The sequence below is a fragment of the Chiloscyllium plagiosum genome, chromosome 3, assembly GCF_004010195.1.
Source record: "Chiloscyllium plagiosum isolate BGI_BamShark_2017 chromosome 3, ASM401019v2, whole genome shotgun sequence".
Lineage (NCBI taxonomy): Eukaryota > Metazoa > Chordata > Chondrichthyes > Orectolobiformes > Hemiscylliidae > Chiloscyllium > Chiloscyllium plagiosum.
Genome location: NC_057712.1, coordinates 108479302 through 108504834, shown reverse-complemented (window position 1 = coordinate 108504834; position 25533 = coordinate 108479302). Strand labels below are relative to the sequence as shown.

General features: G+C 39.9%; 1 protein-coding gene across 3 annotated transcripts in view; it reads left to right on the top strand.

Moving 5' to 3' along the window:
* Positions 1 to 24382, top strand: part of bves (blood vessel epicardial substance) — a 33115-nt gene extending 8733 nt beyond the window's left edge. The window contains exons 4-9 of one of the 3 annotated variants that reach the window (XM_043687031.1): positions 2496 to 2683; positions 4438 to 4546; positions 14424 to 14591; positions 18817 to 18958; positions 20146 to 20240; positions 23946 to 24031. In XM_043687031.1, the coding sequence (XP_043542966.1) occupies positions 2496 to 2683; positions 4438 to 4546; positions 14424 to 14591; positions 18817 to 18958; positions 20146 to 20222 (684 nt within the window). In that variant the 3' untranslated portion in view covers positions 20223 to 20240; positions 23946 to 24031. Of the gene's footprint in view, positions 1 to 2495; positions 2684 to 4437; positions 4547 to 14423; positions 14592 to 18816; positions 18959 to 20145; positions 20241 to 23945 lie in introns of all 3 variants that reach the window. The other 2 variants (XM_043687030.1, XM_043687032.1) reach the window with 2 other exon arrangements.
* The last annotated feature ends 1151 nt before the right edge of the window (positions 24383 to 25533 follow it).

The following is a 25533-nucleotide window of genomic DNA, read 5'->3' as shown; positions in this document are numbered from 1 at the left end:
TTGAATTTACTTGTCATTTCTGTACATTCACTGTTGGAGTTGTTAAAGGAGTTTTTATTGAATGGAAGTTTTTCACTTACACCCAACAAAAAGCGTTATTCTTCATGCCCTTCTCCATATAACTCAATAGCTTCAGATAAGAATTTGCTAAACTGTTGAAAGTGGCTGCTATCTGTCAGATTATTCTCCACATGGAAAGTTCTGGCATTATCATTTTTACTGGCCATTCTGGTGTTTACTTAATGCATCTCTCCAACTCTCTTTCTTTTTGTACTGTTAAATATCTGTCATTGCCTTAGATCTCACTAAAGTCTTAATTGATACATGGCATCGTACACTTTTTAAATTGAATGATATCAGAATCCTGATAGAAACTGCAGAAGGCCAATTAGTCTTCTGAGTCTGTGTTACCATTGACTGAGATCTTGGCTCAGTCAATGGTAATACTATAACTCTATATGCCTGCCTTTGATGAACAGAAATCTAAAAGAAATGAGGCCAATGTATTAGTGACAGAAATCCTACCAGTCTCAAAACTATAATTGACCAGCATTGTCTACTATTTTCAGAAACTTCAAACACCCTTTGTATTTAGAGGTGTTTTCTAATTTCACTCCTGAAACAATTCTAACCTGTGGTCTATGGATCCTTTAATCCTAGATTCTACAACCAGAAGAAATATTTTCTCTAATTTATCAATTTCCCTCACTATTTTGAAAAATTCTATCAAATCATCCTTTAATCTCCAAGATTTCCAGAAATGAAAGCATCATGATTTAACCTGTGGAATCCAGCTATTATTCTGGTGAATCTACACAACACTTCCTTTGAGACCAGAAAAGGTGTTGTTGCTAAGGTGTGGTCTGGAACTGCTAATGATACTCCAGATATGATCTAAGTAGAATTTTGTATAACTGCAATGCATTACATCCAGTACAAGATTAGGTGTTCCATTTGCCATTATTTTGGATTTTCTTTTCACCTTCCCGTAGTATATTTTAATAATCTGCGTACCTGGACCCTAATATTCTTTTGGCATCCACTGTTCCAATCTGGATAATCTCATCTTTGACTGACTATATTGAAAACTATTTGGCACAATTTTGTCCATGCTTATTTAATCTATTAATGGCTCTTTGTTATTTTGTGCTTTCCTCCAGCTTCCTTCAAATGTTACGTCTGTGATTGGCAAACTTGCACATGCAGCTTTCTAACCCATAATGAAAGTTATTAATACATATGGTGAACAGTTGAGTTCCCAGTACAGACCTCTGTGGGATTCAGTAGTCAAATAATTGGAGTGTCTACCTATCCCTACTCTCTTGTCACTTGTACGTTTTTTTAAAATCCAAAAGTGCTTCTGTCACTGTTATCTAACCAGGTCAATTAGTTTCAGCTTTAGCTAATAGTCTTTTGTGAAAGACTTCATCAAATGCCTCTGAAATTCTTTTAAAATAATATTCATAGACATTTCCCTGTTTATTAGTCACCTCATAGATTAGTCATAGATTCTTACGGCACGGAGTAAATAATCCAATACAGAGGAACCTCGATTATCCGAACGAGATGGGAGGGCAGTATTTCGTTTGGATAATTGATTATTCAGTTAATTGATTCAATGCCTCTCCTCTGGGGCTCGGACATCTCTGAAGTTTCCTTTTTCCTGGCTCTGCCTGCCTTGCTCCCTCTCTTTGTCTTGGAGTTTATTTCTGAGCAGAGACACACTTGTGTGTAAGGGACCCAGCGGTATTGCTGAAGACCCCCCCCCCCACCAATCAGTTCAATGGGATTGACACAGCGAGAATTTGCTAAGTCTGCTCCCCATTCAGGAGACTAGGCAGCAGCACATCGCGCGCAATCTCTTGTTGACACTTCATGTTGTCTATCCTTATCCTCCCCATCTATCATACGGTTTCTTGTTCTGTAATCTTAGCTTATAACAATGAGATTTGGCCTTTTTTATTATCCATTGCAAAAAAGTAAGTTAGGCGGACGCTTTTCAGTACTTGAAGCTGTGCCAATCTAATCTGGTGATTAATCAATAGCCATTTGCCAAGTAAACAATATGGTCATTCAGGTACTCATCTCTGACCAAACCTGTTCCTAGATGTTTTCATTCCTCCTGGAAGAAATTTTTTATTTTCACTCCAACTTATGGTTCAAATAACCTCTCTCGAGCAGTAATTTCAATGTATTCAGTAGTACTTTTGCAATGAAAGGAGTTAATGCTTTTGAGACCTTTGAATGACATTGTTTTGAAAGCATTGTTTGAAGTGTATGTTTTCTATACTTTTAAAGCAAATGTCTCCTCTTATAATTTCGATTCTAAAGAAGAAAAACATTAGTACTGCCCATAACTATCAAAATAATTCTGTGTCCAGTTATACCAACGAATATGAAAGTTTTGGGGGGGTAGTCTACGTTTCTAGACTTGCCTGCGTGTTATGCTGAAACCCGTAAACCGCATTACACCTAACCATCTTATTTTATTACAGATTAAAATTGATAAAGAGCTCAAGGTCCTTTACAGGAGAATGTTTGAGCCACTTCATGTCCCTCCAGATTTGTTCCAAAGACTGACTGGACAGTTTTGCAGCATTATGACTCTCAAAAAGGGTCAGACTTATGCAGCAGAAGATAAAACATCGGTTGACAATCGACTTAGTGTCCTGCTAAAGGGAAAGTAAGTCATGACAACGGTTTTGTTTCTGTATTTAAGAAAAACTTGAATTTAATTATTTATACTATATGACATTCACAGCACATTTCAATTTTACATTCAAGGAACTACATTTTGAAGTACAGACAGTATTGTGGATAAGGACAGTAACTGGCTTGTGTTCAGTAAGATGCACTGGAGATGTATTACTGGAAAATCTGTTTGATGTTGGCTGAGGTGAATATATTGGCCAAGATGTGAGATTTACTGGCTATTTTTCTGATAAGATTTTAACATCAATCTGAACAGAGATAGAATGAGAAACAGAAATTGCTCAATAGGCCTGGCAGCATCTGTGGAGAGAGAACAGCAATTTCTGTTTCTGATTTCCAACATCTGCATTTTCTGTGGGTTTTTTTTGGATAAGGGGTATATTTCAGTTTCACATACAGAACAGACTACCTTAAATGGTGCAGCAGTTGTTCTCTAGAGCTTTGGTCTAGATTGTGCCCTAATCGTGAAGTGTGACTGCAACTTTCTGACTAATGGTCAAGAATGCTGTCAAATTGACATTATGCCGTGTCTAGACCCACTAGATGGTTTTTGTCTAGTGCACTTTATTTTTTACCTTTGTAGTTCATTGGTCTTTGTGGAAAATCATGGATTATATGAGCCATCCACTTACTTTGGGTACAGCAGTGACATTTTATCATGTGATTAAAAGCTATCATCAGTGTCAAGATACAAGTAGATACATCTTGTAACAGTGTCCCTGAAGCTATGAACATTTTCTTCATTAAATCTTCTTTCAAACTTTCATTTAGCAGCAACTAATGAACTATTTATTCTTTCAAAATTACAGTTCCTGTATTGTAGTTAAGAGAGACTGCTCAATTCTCTTCTATTACTCTTCAAAGTGTTTCAATCATTTCTCTTTGAGTCGTGTCTGCCTCTGGCTTGCTGCCATAAATGGTAAAGTGAGAAGCTGGTATGAAGCTGAGCAAATTATAAATAATAGCCACTCCTCTACAAAGATCAGATTGTGACCTTTCAGCAGTTGGTTGATAAATTCCACAGTGCACCATGTGAAATATTCTAGTTGCATTTCTGGTGATAACTAAATACCCAGAGGCAGTAATATCCCATGTGATAAAATCCTGTTACTTGCATCGCGGGTCAAGCTGGTAACAGTCCAGTTGAGGGAATGGACTGTGGCGTTTGATGTTGGTGAAGTATTTGCGTCTTTCCCGAGTGTTAACTAATTTGGAAATCTACATCTCAATAGTTTTGCTCCTCTCTCAGGTACTGCTATGAGGTCTTCGGCTGCAAGAGCACACAAAGTAACTTATGAACAAACAGGTTTCCTTGTGGGCAAGTGGAAGCTAATCCACCTTGTATCCAAGAAAGAAAAGATTGGAATATATTCCACATTTTAGGCAAAGGACTTGGATGTTCAGTACAACCAGTTGACAGATACACAAAGTATTTAAACGGTTAAAGGAATGTTCGCTTTATCTTATGTGGGCTGTAATGCAAAAGGGATTAACTGGTGCTTTATTAAAAAATTCTTATATAATAGAGATTAAGTGTATTTTTAACCCATCTAGGCTTAAATAATTCTCCTGTGATCGTCTTATAAGAGCTTGTGCAGAGTTACTGATGGACAGAAATCTGATTTCAGGACTGAGTTTTTTTTTCTCTGAATTGTGATGTGATTACTTTCCCCATCATCAGCCGCTCTCATGTAATTGCTTCATATTGCTTTTTTCACTTGACAGGATGAAAGTTTATTATCGCGGGCACTTTCTGCACAACATTTACCCCACTTCTTTCATCGACTCTCCTGAATTCCGATCAACTCAGATGCATAAAGGAGAAAAGTTTCAGGTAGAACAATGAGGCGCATTTTTTTTTATCAGTTTGGGAGAGTGTATATTGTTGCCGAGAGTTTTATTTGAAGAGCACTGCTATTGTGGCATTTAACCAGGGTCTAGGAGATGAAGGACAGCCCCCCCCCACCCATTGGCCAATTGTGACACTTGGGTGTCAGTGGACAGTGTACCTTTTGCAGCATTGGAAAGCCACTTTGCAATGGCAGGACCTCCAACCTGCGTCACTCTGTGGTTGTCCTCATAGACTGAGACTGCCATGCTCCCGCCTTCCTAGGGCTGGTCATGTCTGACTGGCCCCTGCAACCTCAAACCCCACTTACCTGGTTGGGAAGCAGGCTGTCCCTGAGGTGTCCCTTCTGCAGCTGACACTGTTGACCCTTTGGATTATTTGGCCAGCAGTTCCAAGTTACAGGTGCAGATGGCAGCGAATTAGTTCTGATTGGCAAAAAACATGGCCATAAGTTCCACTGACAGCCAAGGTGGTTGGAGGCCCTGACGTAGTGTCAACATTCTGGTAGAGTCATAGAGATGTACCGCATAGAAACAAACTCTTTTGTCCATCTCGTCTATGCCGACCAGATATCCTGAATTAATCTAGTCCCATTTGGCCCACATCCCTCTAAACCCTTCCTATTCATACACCCATCTGAGGCCTTTCAAATATTGTAATTGTACCAGCCTCCACCTCTTCTTCTGGCAGCTTATTCCTTACATTCACCACTCTCTGCATGAAAAGGTTGCCCCCTTAGGTCCCTTTTAAATCTTTTCCCTCTCCCCTTAAACCTATACCCTTTAGTTTTGGACTCCCCTAACCTGAAAAAAGACCTTGTCTGTTCACCCTATCCATGCCCCTCATAATTTTATGAATCTCTACAAGATCACCTTTAGCCTCTGATGCTCCAGGGAAAATAGCCCCAACCTATTTAGTCTCTCCCTATAATTGTGATTAAAGTCATGAGTGAAACGTTGTTGCCAAGTGGAGAATTGGAACTTGACATTAAAGCACAATGCCAGCATTTCATGGGTATATGTGAACTATACTTGAGTTATGCATCCTTTTAATGCACCGAAGAAATTTTGCAATGTTGTGTTTTCTAGATACAATATGTTAGTAATACTGATGTTACCTGTCACCTGCATTTATGGTTTCCCTGATACGTTATGTTACTTTTATTTTAGATTTTAAAATTTCTCTTTCTCTTCCCCCATTTCTCTTGCTGTTTTTACTCAATCCTTACTTGTTAGAGCAGACATATGGTACCAGCCCTCTAGCAATCTAGCACAGCCAGTGACAAGTGACTGCCAAAACATTGATCTTTCTCCTTTCCCTCTGTGTGATTCCTACTCAATCCTGAGATACCAGGTAACATACCATGTCCTGTTTTTGTTTTTGTTAGCCCATCCAGAGTGGATAACTAAACCACACATAAAAACCGTCATATCTGTTGATCTACAAATTGATTATTCTGTAGTCTTCTGGGGATCAGTGAAACTATAATGCATTCAATGTTTGACTCACTCTGTAAATTGAAGAGTACTTTGAGAATACTAGAAGCAGAGGAGCTATGTTCTACATTGGTTTGTGGATGTTCCGTATAAATTTACTGGATTAAAATCTTCTCCTGTTATCTTCCAGAATTAACAACTTGCTTTCTGGTGGCTTTATAATTACCACTGCCACATCCCTTTCCTTTGCCTTCTCCAAAACTAAACTGTGCTTTCGTTTTACACAACAAAATATACATCCAGTTTAAAGAGACCCATCACTTTTAATGAGTAAAGTGTCCGTACAAGGTTATTTTGTGGTTACAAAACCAATATGTTTTATTTTATTAAGGCTTGCATTTCCTGAATTAACGACAAGGGCACTGGATATTTTCATTCCAAGTTGTCAGGGTGATGGTGGTGGTGAGCTTCCTTAATGAACTACTAAAGTCCATTTGGTGTAGATAGGCCACAAGTGAGTTGAGGAAAGTTTTTGAGGATTTTGACCCATAAGACACAGGAGCTGAAATTAGGCCATTCAGCCCATCGAGTCTGATTCACCATTCAATCATGGTTGATAAGTTTCTCATCCCCATTCTCCTGCTTTCTCCCTGTAATCCATGATCCCCTTTACAACCAAGAAGCTATCTATTTCCATCTTAAATATACTCAATGACCTGGCTCCATAATCTTCTGTGACAGTGAATACCATACATTCACCACCCTCTGGCTGAAGAAGTTTCTTATCTCTGTTCTAAAGATCTTTCTTTTACTGTGCCCTCAGGTCCTAGTCTCTCCTACCAATGGAAACATCTTCCCAACATTTACTCTCTCCAGTCCATTCAGTATTCTGTAAGTTTCAATTAGATACCTCCTCATCCTTTTAAACTCCATCAAGTATAGAGCCAGGCTCCTCAAACGTTATTCGTTTGTTAAGCTGTTCATTCCTGAGACCATTCTCATGAATCTCTTCTGAAAACGTTCCAGGGCCAGTACATCGTTCCTGAGATATAGGGCCCAAAACTTCACACAATATTCTAAATGTTGCCTGAACAGAGTCTAATAGAGCCTCAGAAGTACATTCCTGCTTTTATATTCAAGTCCTCACAATAAATGCCATCATTGCATTTGCCTTCCTAACTACTAGCTCAACCTATGAGTTTACCTTGAGAGAATCCTGGACGCGAACTCCCAAATCTCTTTGCACTTCAGACTTCTGAATTGTCTCCCCATTTAGTAAATTGTCTATGCCTCTATTCTTCCTACCAAAGTGCATGACCTCACACTTTCCCTGGTTGTATTTCATCTGCCACTTCTTTGCCCACTCTCCTAACCTGTCCAAATCCTTCTGCAGCCTCCCAGCCTCTTCAATGCTACCTGTCCCTCTGCCTATCCTTGTATCATCTACAAATTATCCAGAATACCCTCAGTTCCTTCATCTCGACCCAGTAACAGTGAAGGAACAGTACTATATTTCCAAGTCTGGATATGAGTGATTTGGAGGGAAATCTGCGAGTGAAGCTGTTTCCGTGTATCTGCTGCCCTTCTTCTAGATAGCAGTAGCATGGAGTTTGAAAGGTACTGCCTACAGAACCGTGATGAATTTCTGTAGTGCGTCTTGTAGATGGTACACATTGTTACTGCTGTGCAGTGGTGGTGGAGAGAGTAAATGTTTGTGTGTACTTGGTGCCAGTATATCAGGCTGTTTTGTGGTGTCAAGTTTCTTGAGCATTGTTGGAACTGCGCTCATCCAAACAAGAGGGAAGTAACCTATCACATTCCCGACTTGAGCCTTCTGCACAGTCAGGAGTCAGGAGGTGAATTACTTAATACAGGATTCCTAGCCCCTGACCTGCTTTTGTAGCCACTGTATTTATATGGCTTGCCAGTTCTGTTTCTGGTCTCTCCTTGGATATTGATATTGGGGAATTCCATGATGGTAATTGCATTGAATTTCTGTTTGTGATGGTTGGATGATTTTTGCTTCACACTTATGTGGTGCAAATGTTTCTTGTCACTTGTCAGCTGACATTTGGATATAGAATGCTTCAGTTTCTGAGCTAAAAATCACACAACACCAGGTTATAGTCCAGCAGGTTTATTTGGAAGCATTAGCTTTCGGAGCACCGTTCCTTCACCAGGTGGTTGTGGAGCATAAGATCGATTTGGAGATGCCAGTGTTGTCAACCACCTGATGAAGGAGCAGCGCTCTGAAAGCTAGTGCTTCCAGTTAAACCTGTTGGACTATAACCGAGTATAAGATCGTAGGACACAAAAGTTATAGCAAATGTTTACAGCGTGATGTATATATTGAAAAGGACCTGGATTGTTTAAGTCTCTCATCTTTTAGAATGGGTATGTTGATTAGATTAGATTACTTAGTGTGGAAACAGGCCCTTCGGCCCAACAAGTCCACACCGCCCCGCTGAAGCGCAACCCACCCATACCCCTTCATCTACCCTTTACCTAACACTACGGGCAGTTTAGCATGGCCAATTCACCTGACCTGCACATCTTTGGACCGTGGGAGGAAACTGGAGCATCCGGAGGAAACCCACGCAGACACAGGGAGAATGTGCAAACTCCACACAGTCAGTTGCCTGAGGCGGGAATTGAACCCAGGTCTCTGGCGCTGTGAGGCAGCAGTGCTAACCACTGTGCCACCGTGCCGCCCACACTGATGGTTTCAGTTCTTTCATATGCAAATCTCAGAACTTCCTTAAAGTTACATTCTCAAGTAAGCTTTAACAATAGGTGCCATGTTGGCCCAGATAATACATTGAAGGTGTGAGGTACCCTGCGTGAGGTACCCTGCGTGACGCTGTCTGTGCTCCAATGTTCAGACTGATTCTAGTCTAAAAAAGGGATTAACAGAATCTTACATGGATTAGTGAAATTTTTGAGCAAAATATAATGTGATTCAGCAAGTACAAATTCACACCCCAAACTTGTGTGTGCGCGCGCGCGCGCATGGGGGCTGTGTGCGCGGGGGTGGTGGTGTGTGAGAGAGTGTGTGTGTATATTATTGTGTAGTGTAAAGGGGTATAAATCTGTGAGAGGGTGCATGTGTGCGTGTATGTGTGAGCATATGAGAGAGGGTCTGCATGAGTGTATGGGTCTATGGTCACCTGTAGTGTGACATGAACCTAAGATCCCGGTTGAGGCCATCCCCATGGGTACCGAACTTGGCTATCAGCTTCTATTTGGCCACTTGCCTGTCCTGATGTCCACCTTGGAGGAGGGTTACCCGAAGGTCCGAGGTTGCATGTTCTGAACTGCTGAAGTGTTCTTCGACTGGGAGGGAACACTCCTGTCTGTTGATTGTTGTGCGGTGCCCATTCATCTATTGCTGTAGCCTCTGGTTGGTCTCACCAATGTACCAAGTGTCAGGGCATCCTTGCCTGCAGCGTATGAGATAGACAATGTTGGTTGAGTCAGGTGAGTACCTGCCATGTACACGGTGGGAGATGTCCCCACATGTAATGGTTGTATCCATGTTGACACGCTGACATGTCTTGCAGCATCTGCCATGGCAAGGTTGTATGGTGTTGTCCTGAAAGCCGGGCAGTTTGCTTCGAGCAGTGATCTGTTTGAGGTTTGGTGGTTTTTTAAAGGCAAGAAGTGGAGGTGTGGGGAAGGTCTTGGCGAGGTGCTCATCCTCATTGATAATATGTTGCAGGCTGTGAAGAACATGGCATAGTTTTATTTGGCTCCTAGGAAGTACTGGACAGTGAAGGGTACCCTGTCAGTTGCAGCTCGTGTCTGTCTCCTGAGGAGGTCATTACGGTTTCTCGCTGTGGCATGTCGGAACTGGCGGTTGATGAGTTGAGCATTTTACCCCATTTTTATGAGGGCATCCCTGAGTACTTCCGTGTGCCCGTCACATTCCTCCTCCTCTGAACAGATCATTTGTTGGGCTTGTCGGTAGGAAATGGCTGTTTTAATATGTTTTGGGTGGAAGCTGGAGGAGTGTAGCATCGTGAAGTTATCAGTGGGTTTGCGGTAAAGTGAGGTGCTGATGTGCCCATCCTTGATGGAGATGGATATATCCAAGAATGAGACAGATACTAGAGAGTAGTGTATGATGAGTTTGATGGTGGGATGAAACTCTTGATACCACTGTTTAGTTGTTTCAGTGACTCCTTGCCATGGGTCCAGAGGAAGAAAATGTAATCAATATATCTGATTGGAGGTCCTGCATAGAGAAGAAGTCTTGTTCAAACCTGTACATGAAAATGTTGGCATATTGGGGTGCAAATGTGATCCCCATGGCTGTTCCGTGTGTCTGGATGAAGAACAGCTGGTCGAAGGTGAAAATGTTGTGATCGAGAATAAAGCTAATGAGTTACAGGATGGTGTTTGGAGATTGGCAGTTGTTGGGGTTTAGTACTGAGGCTATTGCTGTGATGCCGTCACTGTGGGGAATGCTGGTGTAGAGTGCTGAAACAGCCATTGTGACGTGGAATGTTCTCAGTTTGACTGGTCCGTGGGTGCTGAGTTTCTGTAAGAAATCTGTAGTGTCGCGACAGAAGCTGGGGGTCCCCTGTGCAATGAGCTTCAAGATACCTTCAACATAGCCCGAGAGGTTCTCATACAGGGTCCCATTGCCTGATATGATGGGATATCCTGGTGTATTGGCTTTGTGTGTCTTCGGAAGGCAGTTGAAGTCACCTACGCGAGAAGTACGTGGGATGAGGGTGTGTAGGCAATTTGAAAGACGGATCCAAAGTGGGAATTTGTGTTGCAGATGTTTCGTCCCCTGTCTAGGTGACATCCTCAGTGCTTGGGAGCCTCCTGTGAAGCGCTTCTGTGATTTTTTCCTCCAGCATTTATACTGGTTTGAATCTGCCGCTTCCGGTTGTCAGTTCCAGCTGTCCGCTGCAGTGCTCAGTATATTGGGTCCAGGTCGATGTGCTTATTGCGATCTGGACCCAATATACCGACCACTGCAGCGGACAGCTGGAACTGACAACCGGAAGCGGCAGAGACAAACCACTACAAATGCCGGAGGAAAAATCACAGAAGCACTTAACATGAGGCTCCCAAGCACTGAGGATGTCACCTAGACAGGGGACGAAACATCTGCAACACAAATTCCCAGCTTGGCGAACAGAACCACAACAACGAGCACCCGAGCTACAAATCTTCTCACAGACTTTGAACGGATCCAAAGTCCTGATCAATGGGTTTAGTACACGGGTGTGCTATTTGGTCAGATCGGCCGGTAGTTGCCTGTGGTATTCCTGGTTGTTCAGTTGTCGGTACACTTCCTTGCACTTCTGTTCTATTTTGAATGACAATCGTTCCTCCTTTATCTGCTAGTTTGATGACAATGTTGTGATTGGTTTTGAAAGCATGGATGGCATTGCATTGTGATCGGATGATGTTTTGCTCTACCTTGTGTGAACGGCTGATGAATCTGGCATTTATACATTCCCTGACGGTTTGAGCATGCGGGAGTGTTTTCTCCCAGTCGGAGATCGCTTCAACGGTCCGGGACATTTGACCTCGGACCTTCAGGTGACCATCTTCCAAGGCGGACTTCAGAACAGGCAAAAACGTAAAGTGGCTGAGCAGAGGCTGATAGCCAAGTTCAGTACCCATGGGGATGGCTTCAACCAGGACCTTGGGTTCATTTTTTTTTTACTTCAAAAATATGCTTTATTCATAAAATAATTTGATGGTCTGTACAGTTGATCATGCCATACATACAGTTGGTCATTTGCATACAGAGATCAGAATTTATCATTCATATAGACAGGTCTGTACATTTATCAATCATATATCCATATATTTAGCTGAGGCGTCAGCGGAGCCCAAATGACTGCGTGGGCCCCCTGTTCTTCTTAGGCAAGCAGATGTTACACAGTGGTCTTTCCCCACCACGCCTTGGTGGCAGCTGCCCCAAGCTTCAGCGCATCCCTCGACATGTAGTCCTGGACCTTGGAATGCGCCAATCTGCAACACTCAGTCGGGGTCAACTCCTTCAGCTGGAAGATCAACAGGTTTCGGACCGCCCAGAGAGCGTCCTTCACCGAGTTGATGATCCTCCAGGTACAGTTGATGTTTGTCTCGGTGTGCTTCCCGGGGAACAGACCATAGAGCACGGAGTCCCGCGTCACGGCGCTGCTCGGGAATGCTGACCACTTCCTGATGGACTTGTGGTCAAAGGTGTTTTTCTTCATAAACTTCTCCACGAAGGGCAGGTGATACGGAATGGTCCAACTACTCGGAGCGTTCCGCGGCAGCGAGGCCAGGCCCATCCTTCGCAACACTGGAGACAGGTAGAACCTCAGTACGTAGTGACACTTGGTGTTTGAGTACCGGGGATCCACGCCCAACTTGATGCAGCCACACACAAAGTTGGCCATCAGGGTGAGGGTGGCATTAGGTGTGTTTTTTCCCCCGTTGCCCAGATCTTTATACATCGAGTACCTTCGGACCCGGTCCATCTTTGACCTTCATATAAATTGGAAGATGGCCCGGGTGACTGCAGCGGCACAGGGTCTGGGAATAGGCCAGACCTGTGTTACGTATAACAGCAATGATAGTGCCTCACACCTGATGACCAGGTTTTTTCCCGTGGAGAGCGACCGTAGCTTCCATCTGCCCAGTTTCTGCCTCACTTAGCTGATACGCTCCTCCCCGGACCTTGGGTTCATTTATTTTTTGGGTTCATGTCACACTGCAGGTGACCCCACTGTCACATTGGACACTGTCACATCGGACACACTCACCCTCTCACAGACTTATACCCCTTTACACTCATACTCACACTATAACATACGCACACTCTCTCTCACCCTCCCCCGCGCTTGCACATCCACATGCACACACACCCATATAAGTTTGTGGGGTGAATTTGGACTTGCAATTATTACATTTTATTTTGCTCAAAAACTGCATTGATCCACGTAGGAGTCTGTAAATCCCTTTTTAAGATTAGAATCAGTCTGAACATTGGAGCACCTCACACCTTCAATGCATTATCTGGGTCAACATGGCACCTATTGTTAAAGCTCACTTGAGAATGTAACTTTAAGGAGGTTCTGGGATTTGCATATGAAAGAATTGAAACCAACATGCCCATTCCAAATGATGAGAGACTTAAACAATCCAGGTCCTTTTCAATATATAATTGCAGTTACATCACACTGCAAACTTTTGCTATAATTTTTGTCCTACGATCTTGTACTCCACAACCACCTGCTGAAGGAGCACGCTCCGAAAACTGGTGCTTCCAAATAAACCTGTTGGACTATAACCTATTGTTATGCAATTTTTAACTTTGTACACCCCAGTCCAACACTGGCATCTCCAAATCAGTATCTGAGGAATTGTGAATGAGCTGAACATTGTGAACCATCAGTGAACATCCCAGCCCTCTCTGATGATGAAGGAGGGAGGTCATTGAGTTAACTGATGATACTATGGCCTATTGGACCTCTGCTAAGTAAATTAAACCTAAATAGTTTTGTCCTGATTTTTGATAAATTTCAAATATCTTAATTTTAAATGTTAGGGCACATACATGGTGTTCATCATTTAAAGAATTGTGTACCAATATCTGACATCTGAATAGGTTGACTGCTGTTCTTATCAAAGAGAAAACTAAATCTCAACCTGATCCCAGGAATTCATTGCTTTGGAATTGGATGCTAGTCAGAATGGATTTTTATTTTGTGTTTCTATGAAGGGGATCCTGGTCTCCCCCTGACACCACCCACAGTGGAGCAGATGTAGTCAGTAACTCTGCACAGTGGAAATCAATCAGTTGGAATTCTTGCTGTGGCACTCCACAGTACATTCCCAGGCAGAACCTTTCCAATGCTTGTCAAAACACACCGAATTGTCATAGTTTTAAAGGAAAATAAATCTGATCAGCTTGCCTGCCTTGGGATTTCCTCAAAGCCTACAGCACAGAATGAAACCATTCGGCCATCGAGTTCAATCGACCCTCTGAAAAGCATCCCATCCAGAGCATCCCCGGTCCCCCATCCTATTCTTGTAACATAATGTTTGCTGTGGCCAATCCACCTTTCCTATACATCCCTGAACACAATGCACAATTTAGCATGGTCAATCCACCTACGTTGCACATCTTTAGACTATGGGAGGAAGCTGAAGCACCTGGAGGAAACCCACACAAACACAGGGAGAACATGCAAACTCCACACTCATAATGGCAATAATGATATAAAGATGTAATGGCTTTAAATAATAATTAGTAGAGGGGTGACCCATAGAACTTCATAATTGGTAGATTGAATTATTGCCATTCATTGGGACTGAAGCAATATATGCATAACATTTTAATTCAAGATCCAGATAGTTTTACTCCTTGTAGTGCCTTGGAATGTGTCACAATGGTATTTTTTTCTCTTCAGGTAACTATTGTGGCTGAAGAGAACTGCAAGTTTTTGTGCTGGTCCAGAGAGAGGCTAACTTTCTTCTTGGAGACAGAATCATTTCTTCATGAAGTCTTTAAGTATCTAATTGGCAAAGATATCACAAACAAGCTGTATTCTTTGAATGACCCCACACTAAATGACAAAGTAGGTAATAATCTTGCATGCCTGAAGCTAAATATTATGTAAATATCCAAAAGGAATTAGAAATTTGCATTAAAATTTGCCAAGTTTTAAAATATTTTGCATGAAAAATGTGCCTGAAGAATAAAAATTCCTTTCAAAAACAGCTATTTAATTTTGTTAAAAATATTTATTTGATCTTAAATATGTATAACAAACTGTGTACAGTATAAACACTTAATGAATGGACTGTGATGTGATTTTAAAAGAACTTTTATTTAATTTATTATGTGATTATTTTTAACCTTTATATTAACCGAGGTGTTTAGTTTCCAATTTTTCTTTAAAACCCTAATCTCTCGAAGTAGCAAATCCAAGTTGGGTATGGTCAGAGAGCGTTATCGGATATTAGATTATTCTTCACATGTGCGTTGGAATATTAAGTGGTAGTAGGCTGTTCTATCATGCCATAGTCAGTTCCTGTTGTCACCCAGTGCCCACACATTCCAGCATGGGTCGATAGACAGCAATTGGGAATCCGAATCCTAGCTATCTTTCTATCCTCCCTAAAATTAGATTATTACAAACTAGGACACTTCGCTGGCGAAGTACTCATCAAAACCATTGACCAAATGTGGGACCCAGTGAATCATAAGAGTTAATGCTAAAATGGGTGATTCGTTAACCAGTTGAGCCCCTGTAACCTAACTCCAGACTTATTTAACAGCCTGATGTTGAAATGGACTTGCAATGTATTTTTTGTTATCTTCTAAGGAGAAAATAAAACTTCTTGTGAGTTGTTCACAAAATTAATCAGATCATTCACAACGTGGATGCTTTCAATTCCTGTTACATTAAATGTAGACATAATGTCACATAATAGTGTCGGTGGTGAGTTTCTAAACAGATATGGTTTGTCAAAAAATATTTTTATTCAAAGCTCTAATCTTTGACCAGTGTGTAAGCTTGTTGAGTTAAAGTTAAACTGTCTGTATTCAATTCTAAGGGACAGAAAAGTGTTAAAACACAATTTTCAAAAAAGAGTATTTGGGGCATTGATTATTGAGGCTGACTGAATATTTTAATAGACAATTAATCCTTTAATTAAAGTGGTATGCAAATTGAAATATTTCTGGGTAATTTATTCTGCAGATATATTATGTTGTGTTTCATTCGATACAGCATGCAGTTACTATTGAGCTGTTATTTTAGTGCTTGCTTATTATCTTAAGTTGCTTTGCACATACAAACCTGATGGACACTGTAAACTATTTGATGGCATAATGTCACCCATGCATTTTGTTTACGCAGAGTATTTAGGAACGGGTAATAAGGCTGTAATTATTTTGAATGGTTCAAGTAATCTGTAACCCTTTTTTTAGAGGAAGGAAAATTTAAAGATGTTGGGTGATTGTTGAGACTAAATCTTAAGTCTTGTACACCTCTGTGCTATTTTGTTATAAGTAGTGCCGAATTAACTCACAAGTTATTGCATAATAAAAACAGATTCCTGTCACAATTGAGGGGCAAGGTGTTGTGAATTATTTTACTGTGCTATTGCTGATATGATCTCTAATAGAAGTAAGATAGAGCTGCTGTTCCTTCTGTGCTATATCATTTCAGTGATTCTGTGCAAGCTATAGTGGTTATACAAGTAACTCCATGCTGAACGAATGTTACGCTATTCTCAAAACATTTTTTTTTGGAATGGAATTGAATGTGAAACATCACCACAGTGTTTCAGGCCAATCTTCATTATCTGTTTCTGTCTGAATGCTTTAATTAAATAATCTTTTGCAAGCAGATTTTAAAAGATAAGCACACAAGTCTTGAGTAAGAAACTTATTTCTTTTCTGTATCCTTCGTTCTGTAATTAATTTGGTAAAACCCAGCAAGGAACCGGAGATTACTATTAGTTCTTTACCAATCCAATCGGATATACAAATCCTTAAAAAAATGATAAAGGAAGAGTTAATAACCGTGTAATGGCTATTGTGAATTTGTCACCTCAAAGGTTGATAGAAAAATTGGAAAAGCTATGGACCATGCTTAAAATTTGGGTGGTAGGAAAAATGTCTTGTTTTAATCCATGTGTTCTTCCACTCCAGCCTCATTTTTACTTTCAGAGCAATGACACCATTAGTAAGTCATACAGACCACAGAGTCCGAGGAATGATACTGCGTCTAAGTTCAATTATCTGATTTCACCAAAGGGCAGCAGAGGACTGTAATTGGACTTAGTTCTTGGCCTTGAGTTTGACAAAATTGGCCAAGATCCCCTTATGTAATCACTGTTTAATAACTCCCTTGAGAGAGAGAGAGAGAGAGTGTGTGTGTGTACGTACATATGAAACAGGCTTGACTTTGAATCCATTTTGTTGGAAAAGGCCGATGTTGCAGAGTTGATGGTATAGGTGGAACTTTAGCCTGCTGGCAGGGAGGGAGGAAAACAGCGGGGACCAAACTGGTACATTATGGAATGAAGTAAGTTAAGGGAAGGCAATAGCCCATTAATATAATGGCTATACTATTAATATAGAGACCCAAGTAATATTCTGGGGACCTGGGTTAAACTCTCACCATAGCAGATGGTGGAATTTGAATTCAATACATATCTTAAGTTAAGAGACTAATGCTGACTATGTAACCATTGTTAAAAACCCATCTGGTTCACTAATGTTCTGTAGGGAAGGAAACTGCTGGCCTACATGTGAGTCCAGACCCACAGCAATATACTGTAATTGACTCTTAACTGCAGTTAGGGATAAATGCTGGCCTAGCCAATGATAGCCACATCCCATAAGTGAACTTTTTAAAAATGTCTGTTAAAAAAACTGTGTAAGCGTAGAGACTCATGACTATGTGATCAATGAGAGTGTGCTGCCTTGCATATTGCAATACTGTTGCATGATCTTTTAAACAAAAAGCTCGGCAATTTTCTTTGTCCTGTTATAAATCAGTGGCAAGTTTACTTTAGGAATGGTGGCCCAGCATTTTCTCTGACCTGCTTTTGCTCTCCCATATAACTGTGCAGAAGGTTTACATGTTGTGGTTACACTTTGAGCAAAGTTACATTTCCAATAAACATACACTTCTACAGCCTTGTGTAATGCACAATTACTGGTTTATCATGTTGTATTCACTGGATATTATGTATTTTGGACCCCTCACCTCCCTCCCCTCTTCTTCCAAAATGTTGTTGTTTTAAAGGAATGCTTCACTCCATACTTTGAGATTTAAATTGGACTTTCTAGTAACAGACGAGTCTACTGAGACTTCTGCAAGGTTAGTTCGCTTATTGTAAAGCTCAGCTACTATTTTTAATATGGCTCACTTGAATTTAATATCCCTGACAATAGCTGTAAAACATACTGTGTCATTGCCTCCACTGTGTTATCCAATTTCAATTTAGAGGGAGATGGGTGGTGCAGTGTGACATACTTGGTGTCAGTATCCAGAGCAGACTTGACGCAGTTCACACATAGCTAATCCAAACAAAAACAAAAACAAAACTTAATATAGGAGGACTTTATAGACCACCCTCATCAACAGACCTGGACACAAATGTAACCTATAATTACTATTTGACAATGGAAGAAAGCAAATCATCCTCTCTTAAAGTGGGAAGTGCACCCTTTAATGGTGAAACATAACATCCACATTTGAACTCGTGCTTTCTGTGCATTGATTTTTTTTTCTCTTGAGAAGGAAGGGAAATAATTTGGCCTACTGCATAAAAAGGGAGTATCTTGGTGAACAGTTGGTGTATTGCACAGTTATTTTTAGTAAAGAGCTATCTCATACGTATGTATATTCATACGTACGTTGAGTTGTGACACAGAGGCCATCTCAGTCCGCTGTCTCTACCAAGTATCTGCAGTTCGACTTGTGTGAGATTTCCGGTTTCCAAGAATTCTTTAGGTGTATACAAGGTCACAATGGGATCATCAGCATTGCTTTAGAGGCATGATGTTGTTTTAACTGAAATGAAATTATTTCAGAGTTACCCAACAGTCTTAAAATATATAAAGCAGGGCCTTTCCAGAATGAAGTTTAAAATATTGTCTTAAATGGAATTGGAAATGTACTTCTATTTTAGAGACAAGAGCCAAATTCCATAATAGCAACTGAGTATTGAGTAAGGCTCCTTGAACAGTTTACTATCTGGCCATTCAAAGTAATTAACCGATATTGAAAACAATGTTCTGTTTATCTTATTTCTGAAAATCCAGTTTCCTTTTCATTGCAGACTGCCAAAAAGTTTGAGCGACAGCCCAGTCTTTGTTCCCAACTTTCAATGATGAAAATGAGAAATAGTATGGCCAGTTCAAGTGATACAGAAGATGGACTATCGCACTTTCTACATGGGGGATCTACGGCTTCGTCAATCCGTGAGCATCAAATAAATGGCCCTTCTTTACTTTTTGTTTCTTCCACGTGTTTACAAACTCTGATTTTTCACAATGCAGTCTTGCATTCCAAAACTAACTGCTTGCAGTATGAATCCGGTTTAACCAACAAGTTTGTGTAATTTGAATCAAGGTAATGCGTAGCCATCAAGCAGGGTTTTCCGAACCCTTCCTCCACTACCTCTGCTGTGAATGTATCCTAAAATCCTAACGTCTTAACACGAGCCACAAAAGGAACTTAAAGTATAAAATATTTTTTTGGAAGCTGACATCTCATACAAATTGCAAATGCAACATGCTCCAGAAATACCAGCTAGCTTGTATTTTATTTCATCGCTGCCACAAGGCATTAAAACTCCTAAATAATTTTATCCTGTGTCCAGTTATATGGGCACATACAGTTCAAAATGGCCATGGTGCCTGACCAAGAAGCACCTTTGACACTTTCTCGTGTATAAAAGTATAGGATTTTTAAAATGCCTTTCGAGTTCATTAAATCTATTCCTTTCTCAGTTCATAGAAATAAAACTATATCAAACTTATAAACTACCCATTTAATTTTCTGGGAAAATCTTTTTAAAGTTTTTCCTTGTCATTGCACTGGTCAGATCAGCATTCATTATCCATCTCTAATTACCTGGACAGTAGCTAAGAGTCACCACCGTGGGTCTGAAGTGACATGTAGGCCAGAACAGGTAAGGATGACGGATTTCCTTCCATTAAGGGCATTAGTGAATCAGATTGACTTTTACAACAGTGGTTCCCCGTTCCTCATTAAGCCAGATTTTCTTTTGTGTTGAATTCAAATTTCAGCATCTGCCATGGTGGGACTTGAATTCATGTCCCTGTGACTGAGCCTTAGTTCTCCATTACAGGTCCAGTAACATTACTACTACACCACAGCCTTTCCCAATTACATCAGTAGGTCATACAGTTGAACAGCAATGAATAAGCTTCAGTATTCTAGTCTATAAATAAAGTAAAATCTAGTGTAAAACTTTCAATGTGACCCAACAGACCAACTCTCAGTTGGTTCTATCTTCTGACCTAAATTGGTGCCCAGCTCTGCAAATTCAAGGTTGTTATGGTTGCTGTGTGCTCCCCTGAGTTGCTGTGGAATTTTTGTACTTGATGTTAACACTTTTATGTTGTTCTCACTTTGTGAAAAGGAACTAACCTGCAAGACTGCTCTAATTTGTCTGAAAGGAGCCAACTGCTGCATTTTGTTCATGCTTGGTCCGACTGATTAACTACGTGGTCCCAGGTACTGAAAAAAGTAACATAAATCAAGAACTTAATTTATTTTAATTATTTTGAGAAAAACCTGATTAAATCAATAGGTCCTAGAGGAAAACTCATTATCAAAGTTGTTCCGATGACTCAAGTTAACTAGAATGCCCTTGGATTTTGTATCAGGAGATTGTAGATTGAAAATCGCTGAACCAAGATTTGGGCATGTTTTCCATTCTAGATTATTAGTGAAGTATTATTGGAGTTCTGCATTGCTAGAGTGATGTTTTATTTTTCAGTAAATACCACTTCTTGAAGCAGAATAGGATGATATTGTTGTGTATGTATCAGATAATAGAACTGTCTCATAACTGACCACCATTTCAAATCTATAACTATGTTGGAAAGATTGCATGAATTGTAATTGTAATGAGTGTGATAGTCATTCAGCACAGAAGAGGCCCTTCAGCCCATTGAGCCTGCATGCACCTATCTGCACTAATTCCACTTTCCAGCCTATAACCTAGAATGTTATGATGTTTCAAGTGCTCGTCCACATTTTGTTTGAAGGATGTGAGGCTTCCTGCCTCTACTATTCTCCAAGGCAGTGCATTCCAGATTTCTGCCACCCTTTGGGCGAAAATAAGTTTTTCTTAAATCCCCACTAATATTTCTGCCCTTCACCTTAAAATTATGCTCCCTTATTATTGATGCATGAACTAAGTGGAGCAGCTGTATTCTGACCACCCTGTCCATGATCCTCAGCATGTTATACATCTCAATCAGGCCGTCAGTCTTCTCTGCTCTAAATTCCAGCTTCTCCAGCCACTCTTCATAGCCCAAATGTTCCAAACCAACAGCACCCCACCAGTGCTGTCACATCCTTCCTACAGTGTGGCAACCACGACTGCACACAGTACTCTAGCTGTAGCCTAACCAACGTTTTGTACAGCACCAACATAGCCTGACTCCTCTTATAATGTATGCCACAACTGATAAAGGCTAATGTTCCAAATATATTCATAACTCCCCATAAAACCTTCCCTGTGGACAAGCACTCCAAGCTCCCTTTGTTTCCCTGAGCTTCCTTGTGTTCTGATATTAAAGGTAATGGTACTTAAAGTATTTTGCATAAATTGTCACTGTTCATTGTAAAGTTATTTGAACCACTGGGCTTTCCTGTATTTTCCCTCCAACAGAGGTTGATACCTTGTTTTAATCTAAAGATGGCCTAATGTTTCAACTGTGATTAGATGTCAGTAATTGTCTGTAACTCAAATCTGTCTACATTTTAAAAAATCTCTTCACAAATGCTGCCACATCTGCTGACCTTTTCCAGTAACTTCAGTTTTTGTTTTACATTCTTATGAGCCCTTTTACCTTTTCAGTCTTGATTAAACTATGATATTCCTCATCTTTTTAATTACTCGGAACAATTGTAATTATTATTGGCTGCATGGTGGAAGAATATGTAACTGATCCTGTTATTCTTTTGATTTAATAGTTTTGTACTGATTACAAAGTTCTGTGCTGCCTTGTTACAGGCAGGATATCCAAAACTGGTAACCCTTGACTCAGTGGATAAATAAGTGTTCCTCACCATTCACTGAGATATCCAGTTCAGAAACACTCCTTCAAGTTGACCCCTGCTTTTAAATGATTTTCACGAAAATGTCGCAGTTGCGCTTCAGCCTTCGGGTTAGGAGAGGTAAAGAAAGAAAATGATTTCACACTGTTATGGAAAAAGTGACCGATACATGTGGGGTAACAAAAGTCCATTTTAGCATGTGCTTGGAAAAACCTTAAGTGATTTTGAAAGATTCTCAGATGGTCAGACATGTTTTGATGTGTAATTAATGTCGAGCATCCACATCTTTTAGAAATTACATTTTTAATGTCGACATTTTGGCTGAACTGAAACATTTATTTTATTTCTGGCACCAAAAGAAGCCTGCATCTTTCTATTCCTTCTTGCACTAAACACAGGATGCTTCGATGAGCATTAAACACTATCTGACTGTTTATTGCATGTGTACAATTGCCTGATAGTATTGAGAATGGGGCACAACTGGTAAAATCGAACCTTCCATGGTAATGAATCACACGGAATTTAGGTCATCAAGCCTTCTTTGCTAGTTACCCTTTCAATTAATTAAGGTAGATTTAATAAACTGTAAATTTCTTCCTTGTATTTTTTTTAAAGAAAAGTGTATTTTAGTATTTGAGTATTATGGATGTAACTACATTCTGTATATCCCTTCAATCTGCATGAATGTACCATTGCTAAAAACTTAACTTTTATACTTTCATGTTGCCTGATATTAACCACATAATTTAAATAAAACAAAGCTTACTAACGCAGTTTTTAGATTTCAAGAAAACTGTAATTGATACTAGCTTGGAGCAGCAATTTAAGCTGGAGTTTCAATGAAATTCAACTAATTATAACTTGAAAATGATTGACATTGTTGGATGGATAAAATATCTAAAGGATATCTTAAGGTTTTAAGTAAATCTATGGAGCTAGGCAAATAACTATCTCCCCAAATACACTTATAGCACTGTTTAGTTTTGTTTTCATTTGCAAAAGAAATTTTATTTTCAATATGACATTTTCTGATTTGTTTTCCTAAGGCATTTTTAAATATTTAAGAATTTCTTTGACAAATTAATTTTAGTGCTTTGATATGATGACTGTGATTTGAATATTACATTGAGAGCAGAATAAGTGAGAGTCTTTGAACTTCCAAATTGGAGAATGAATGGAGAATTAAACTAGAAAGTTAAACCAGAATAAAACAGCTATAAGCTATCAGTTGACCTTTGAAATGTAGGTAGGAACACAATGATTTTCTGTGGCATCTCCTGTTGGTTAAGGTCAACCCATGTGTTTAGGTTTTTAAAGTTTCTACTTAGTGATACATAAAAAATGTGATGTTTGCAGTAGGGCCGACAGGATATCTGAGACCTGAGTAAGCGGAACTAGTAACTGTGTATCTCCTTATGCAATGAATTGAAGGATTGCAAAATGAGCTGAAGTGGATAAGACTTCACTTTGTGGTGGGCTCAACTGTACTGTGCAAGTAGCAGCTTCATCTGGTTTGAGGCATGTCAATGGTGAGCCTGACAGTGAGATGCTGTTTTATTTTAATATCACATTGTGAGGGTATGCACAGGAAATTATTTGTCTTGACATGCCTACACCACTTCCTATTAAAAAAAAGACTAAAAGCTATCCAGCTCAGTCCAGACAGTAACTTTTGATATGTGTTCAATTTGCCTGCAGTTGTTGTAGGGGGTCAGTTAGTTCAGTTGGCTGGACTTCCAGTTTATGATGCAGAGGACGTCAACAACATAGTTAAGTTCTCTCACCAGGACAGGTTACCATAAAGGACTTTCCTTCTCAACCTGTCCCCTCATCTAAGGTATGGTGACGCTCCAGGTTAACCTGCCACTAGTCATCCCTCGTATTGAGAAGAGCAGCGATATGGTCCAGTAGGACTGTGGCAACTTTAACTTTACCTTCAATTGTTGTAGCATTTGCACGAGTCTTGTGATTACTTTGATAGTTATCTGTGGGGCTTCGGTTTCCATTTTGCTTAGGGCCTCTGTCTCAAAAAGAAGGTAGTCAAGTTTGTAAATGAAAAGAATTTCTATTCATTACTAACAATTAGCTTCAAAGCAAACATTTCATTGCACAGATGTTTATTTTGCTTCTGTCTTCTTTCAAATGTAACAGAGAGGTCCCCATATACTAGGACTTCTGGAAAAATGAAACCCATTGAGGAGACTATTGAGGATGATGTCTTTGACCCACCTTCACCAGTTGTCCAGCTGGCTCCCAACTGATACTGAATGAAACAAAATGGAATGTTCCTAGCAGAGAAGAACTCTTGTCTGCTAGAAAGTCTAACAAATGAATCCTGTTACTTTTAACGATTGAACCACTAATGCACACACAGCCACATATACAAATGTCCAGATTTTGACATGTATTAATTTGTTTTATCACATTTCTGTTCCTTTCCAATGCACCAGGGCATAGTATGGCTTGAGATTTTTAATGGGCAATAAAAACATGTTGACACGTCAACAACACTCTTTGATATTCTTTTTCATTCAGTTTTATTCAAAATGTAAAGTATTATGAAGATTAAAACCTGATTTGTTCCATCATCACAGTTGTAGTCTAATTAAGAAAAGTTGGATGAGTGTGAATGAGAAGGTTGTTTGTATTTAAAAACTCTGGGTTCTTTATGATTTGATTGATGATCTTTAAAATTTGCTCTTATTAAGTTAAAAGTTATTTGACCAAACTCATTCTTTTTCTTCAGTAGTCTGAGCCACTAAACACTTTATTTTCTCCAGTGATGCTCCAGGATATAATGATGCTAAGCAGAGACCCCTTCAAAGACAATGGCTAGCGAGTGTCCAATCAGCACTCCCTTTCTCTCCTTTATGACTAGAAGGGTTAGTAAAGAATTCCCCTCATTCTTGCTTGTGATCAGTAAGAAGAAGTACATACAGGTAATTCTGCTATAATTCATGTTTCATTAGCACAAATTCTTTATAACACAATTGACAAATTAGGGACACTGTTTTGAAAGTGCAAAGTTTTAAAGTGTGTATTGGTTATGACATGATACTGGCCACATTAGTTTAAATGGTGCTGCTATTACACAATTTTCTTATAACACGGGTAGTTCTGTTCTCGTGGTCCTGTGTTATTGCAGAGCCGACTGTACATTCATGGCTAATCTTTCAAGAATTAAACATTCTTGAAGAGGGTATTGGGAACACTGTACCTTTTCTGGTGTATAAGAGAAAAGTGTAGTAACATAGATTGGATGTATGAGTGCAAATACACTGGTTGACAATGAATTGACATCCTTCAAAATCTCAGTGCACCCAGGAGACAGAAAGTGAGTTTAAGCCATAAAGGGTCAGTGTAGAATATGTATGAAGATTGATAGGAAGTAGTTGACTATTTTGTGTCTTTCAGTTCTGGCTTCTTCTGTCCTCATTTCTTGTATTGGATTTTTGGAAGCTGTACCCTCAACTACCAAAGATCTGGAGTCCTTCTTTAAATATCTTTATTTCTTCCTGGTCCTCTGAGGTATATGGCCCAGAATATTTCCAAATAAAGGGAAACATTTCAAAATGCATTTTTTTGCAATGCTCATAATCATTTGCAGGAAGTTGTTGAACACTATCAAGGTTTCAATATGTTAGAAATTTGCAAATCCAGTTTGCGTGCTGAAGAAGGATAACTAAGGGTTTCATCTGAAGACTACAACTCCATTAGCGTGATGCTAAAACTAATGGAA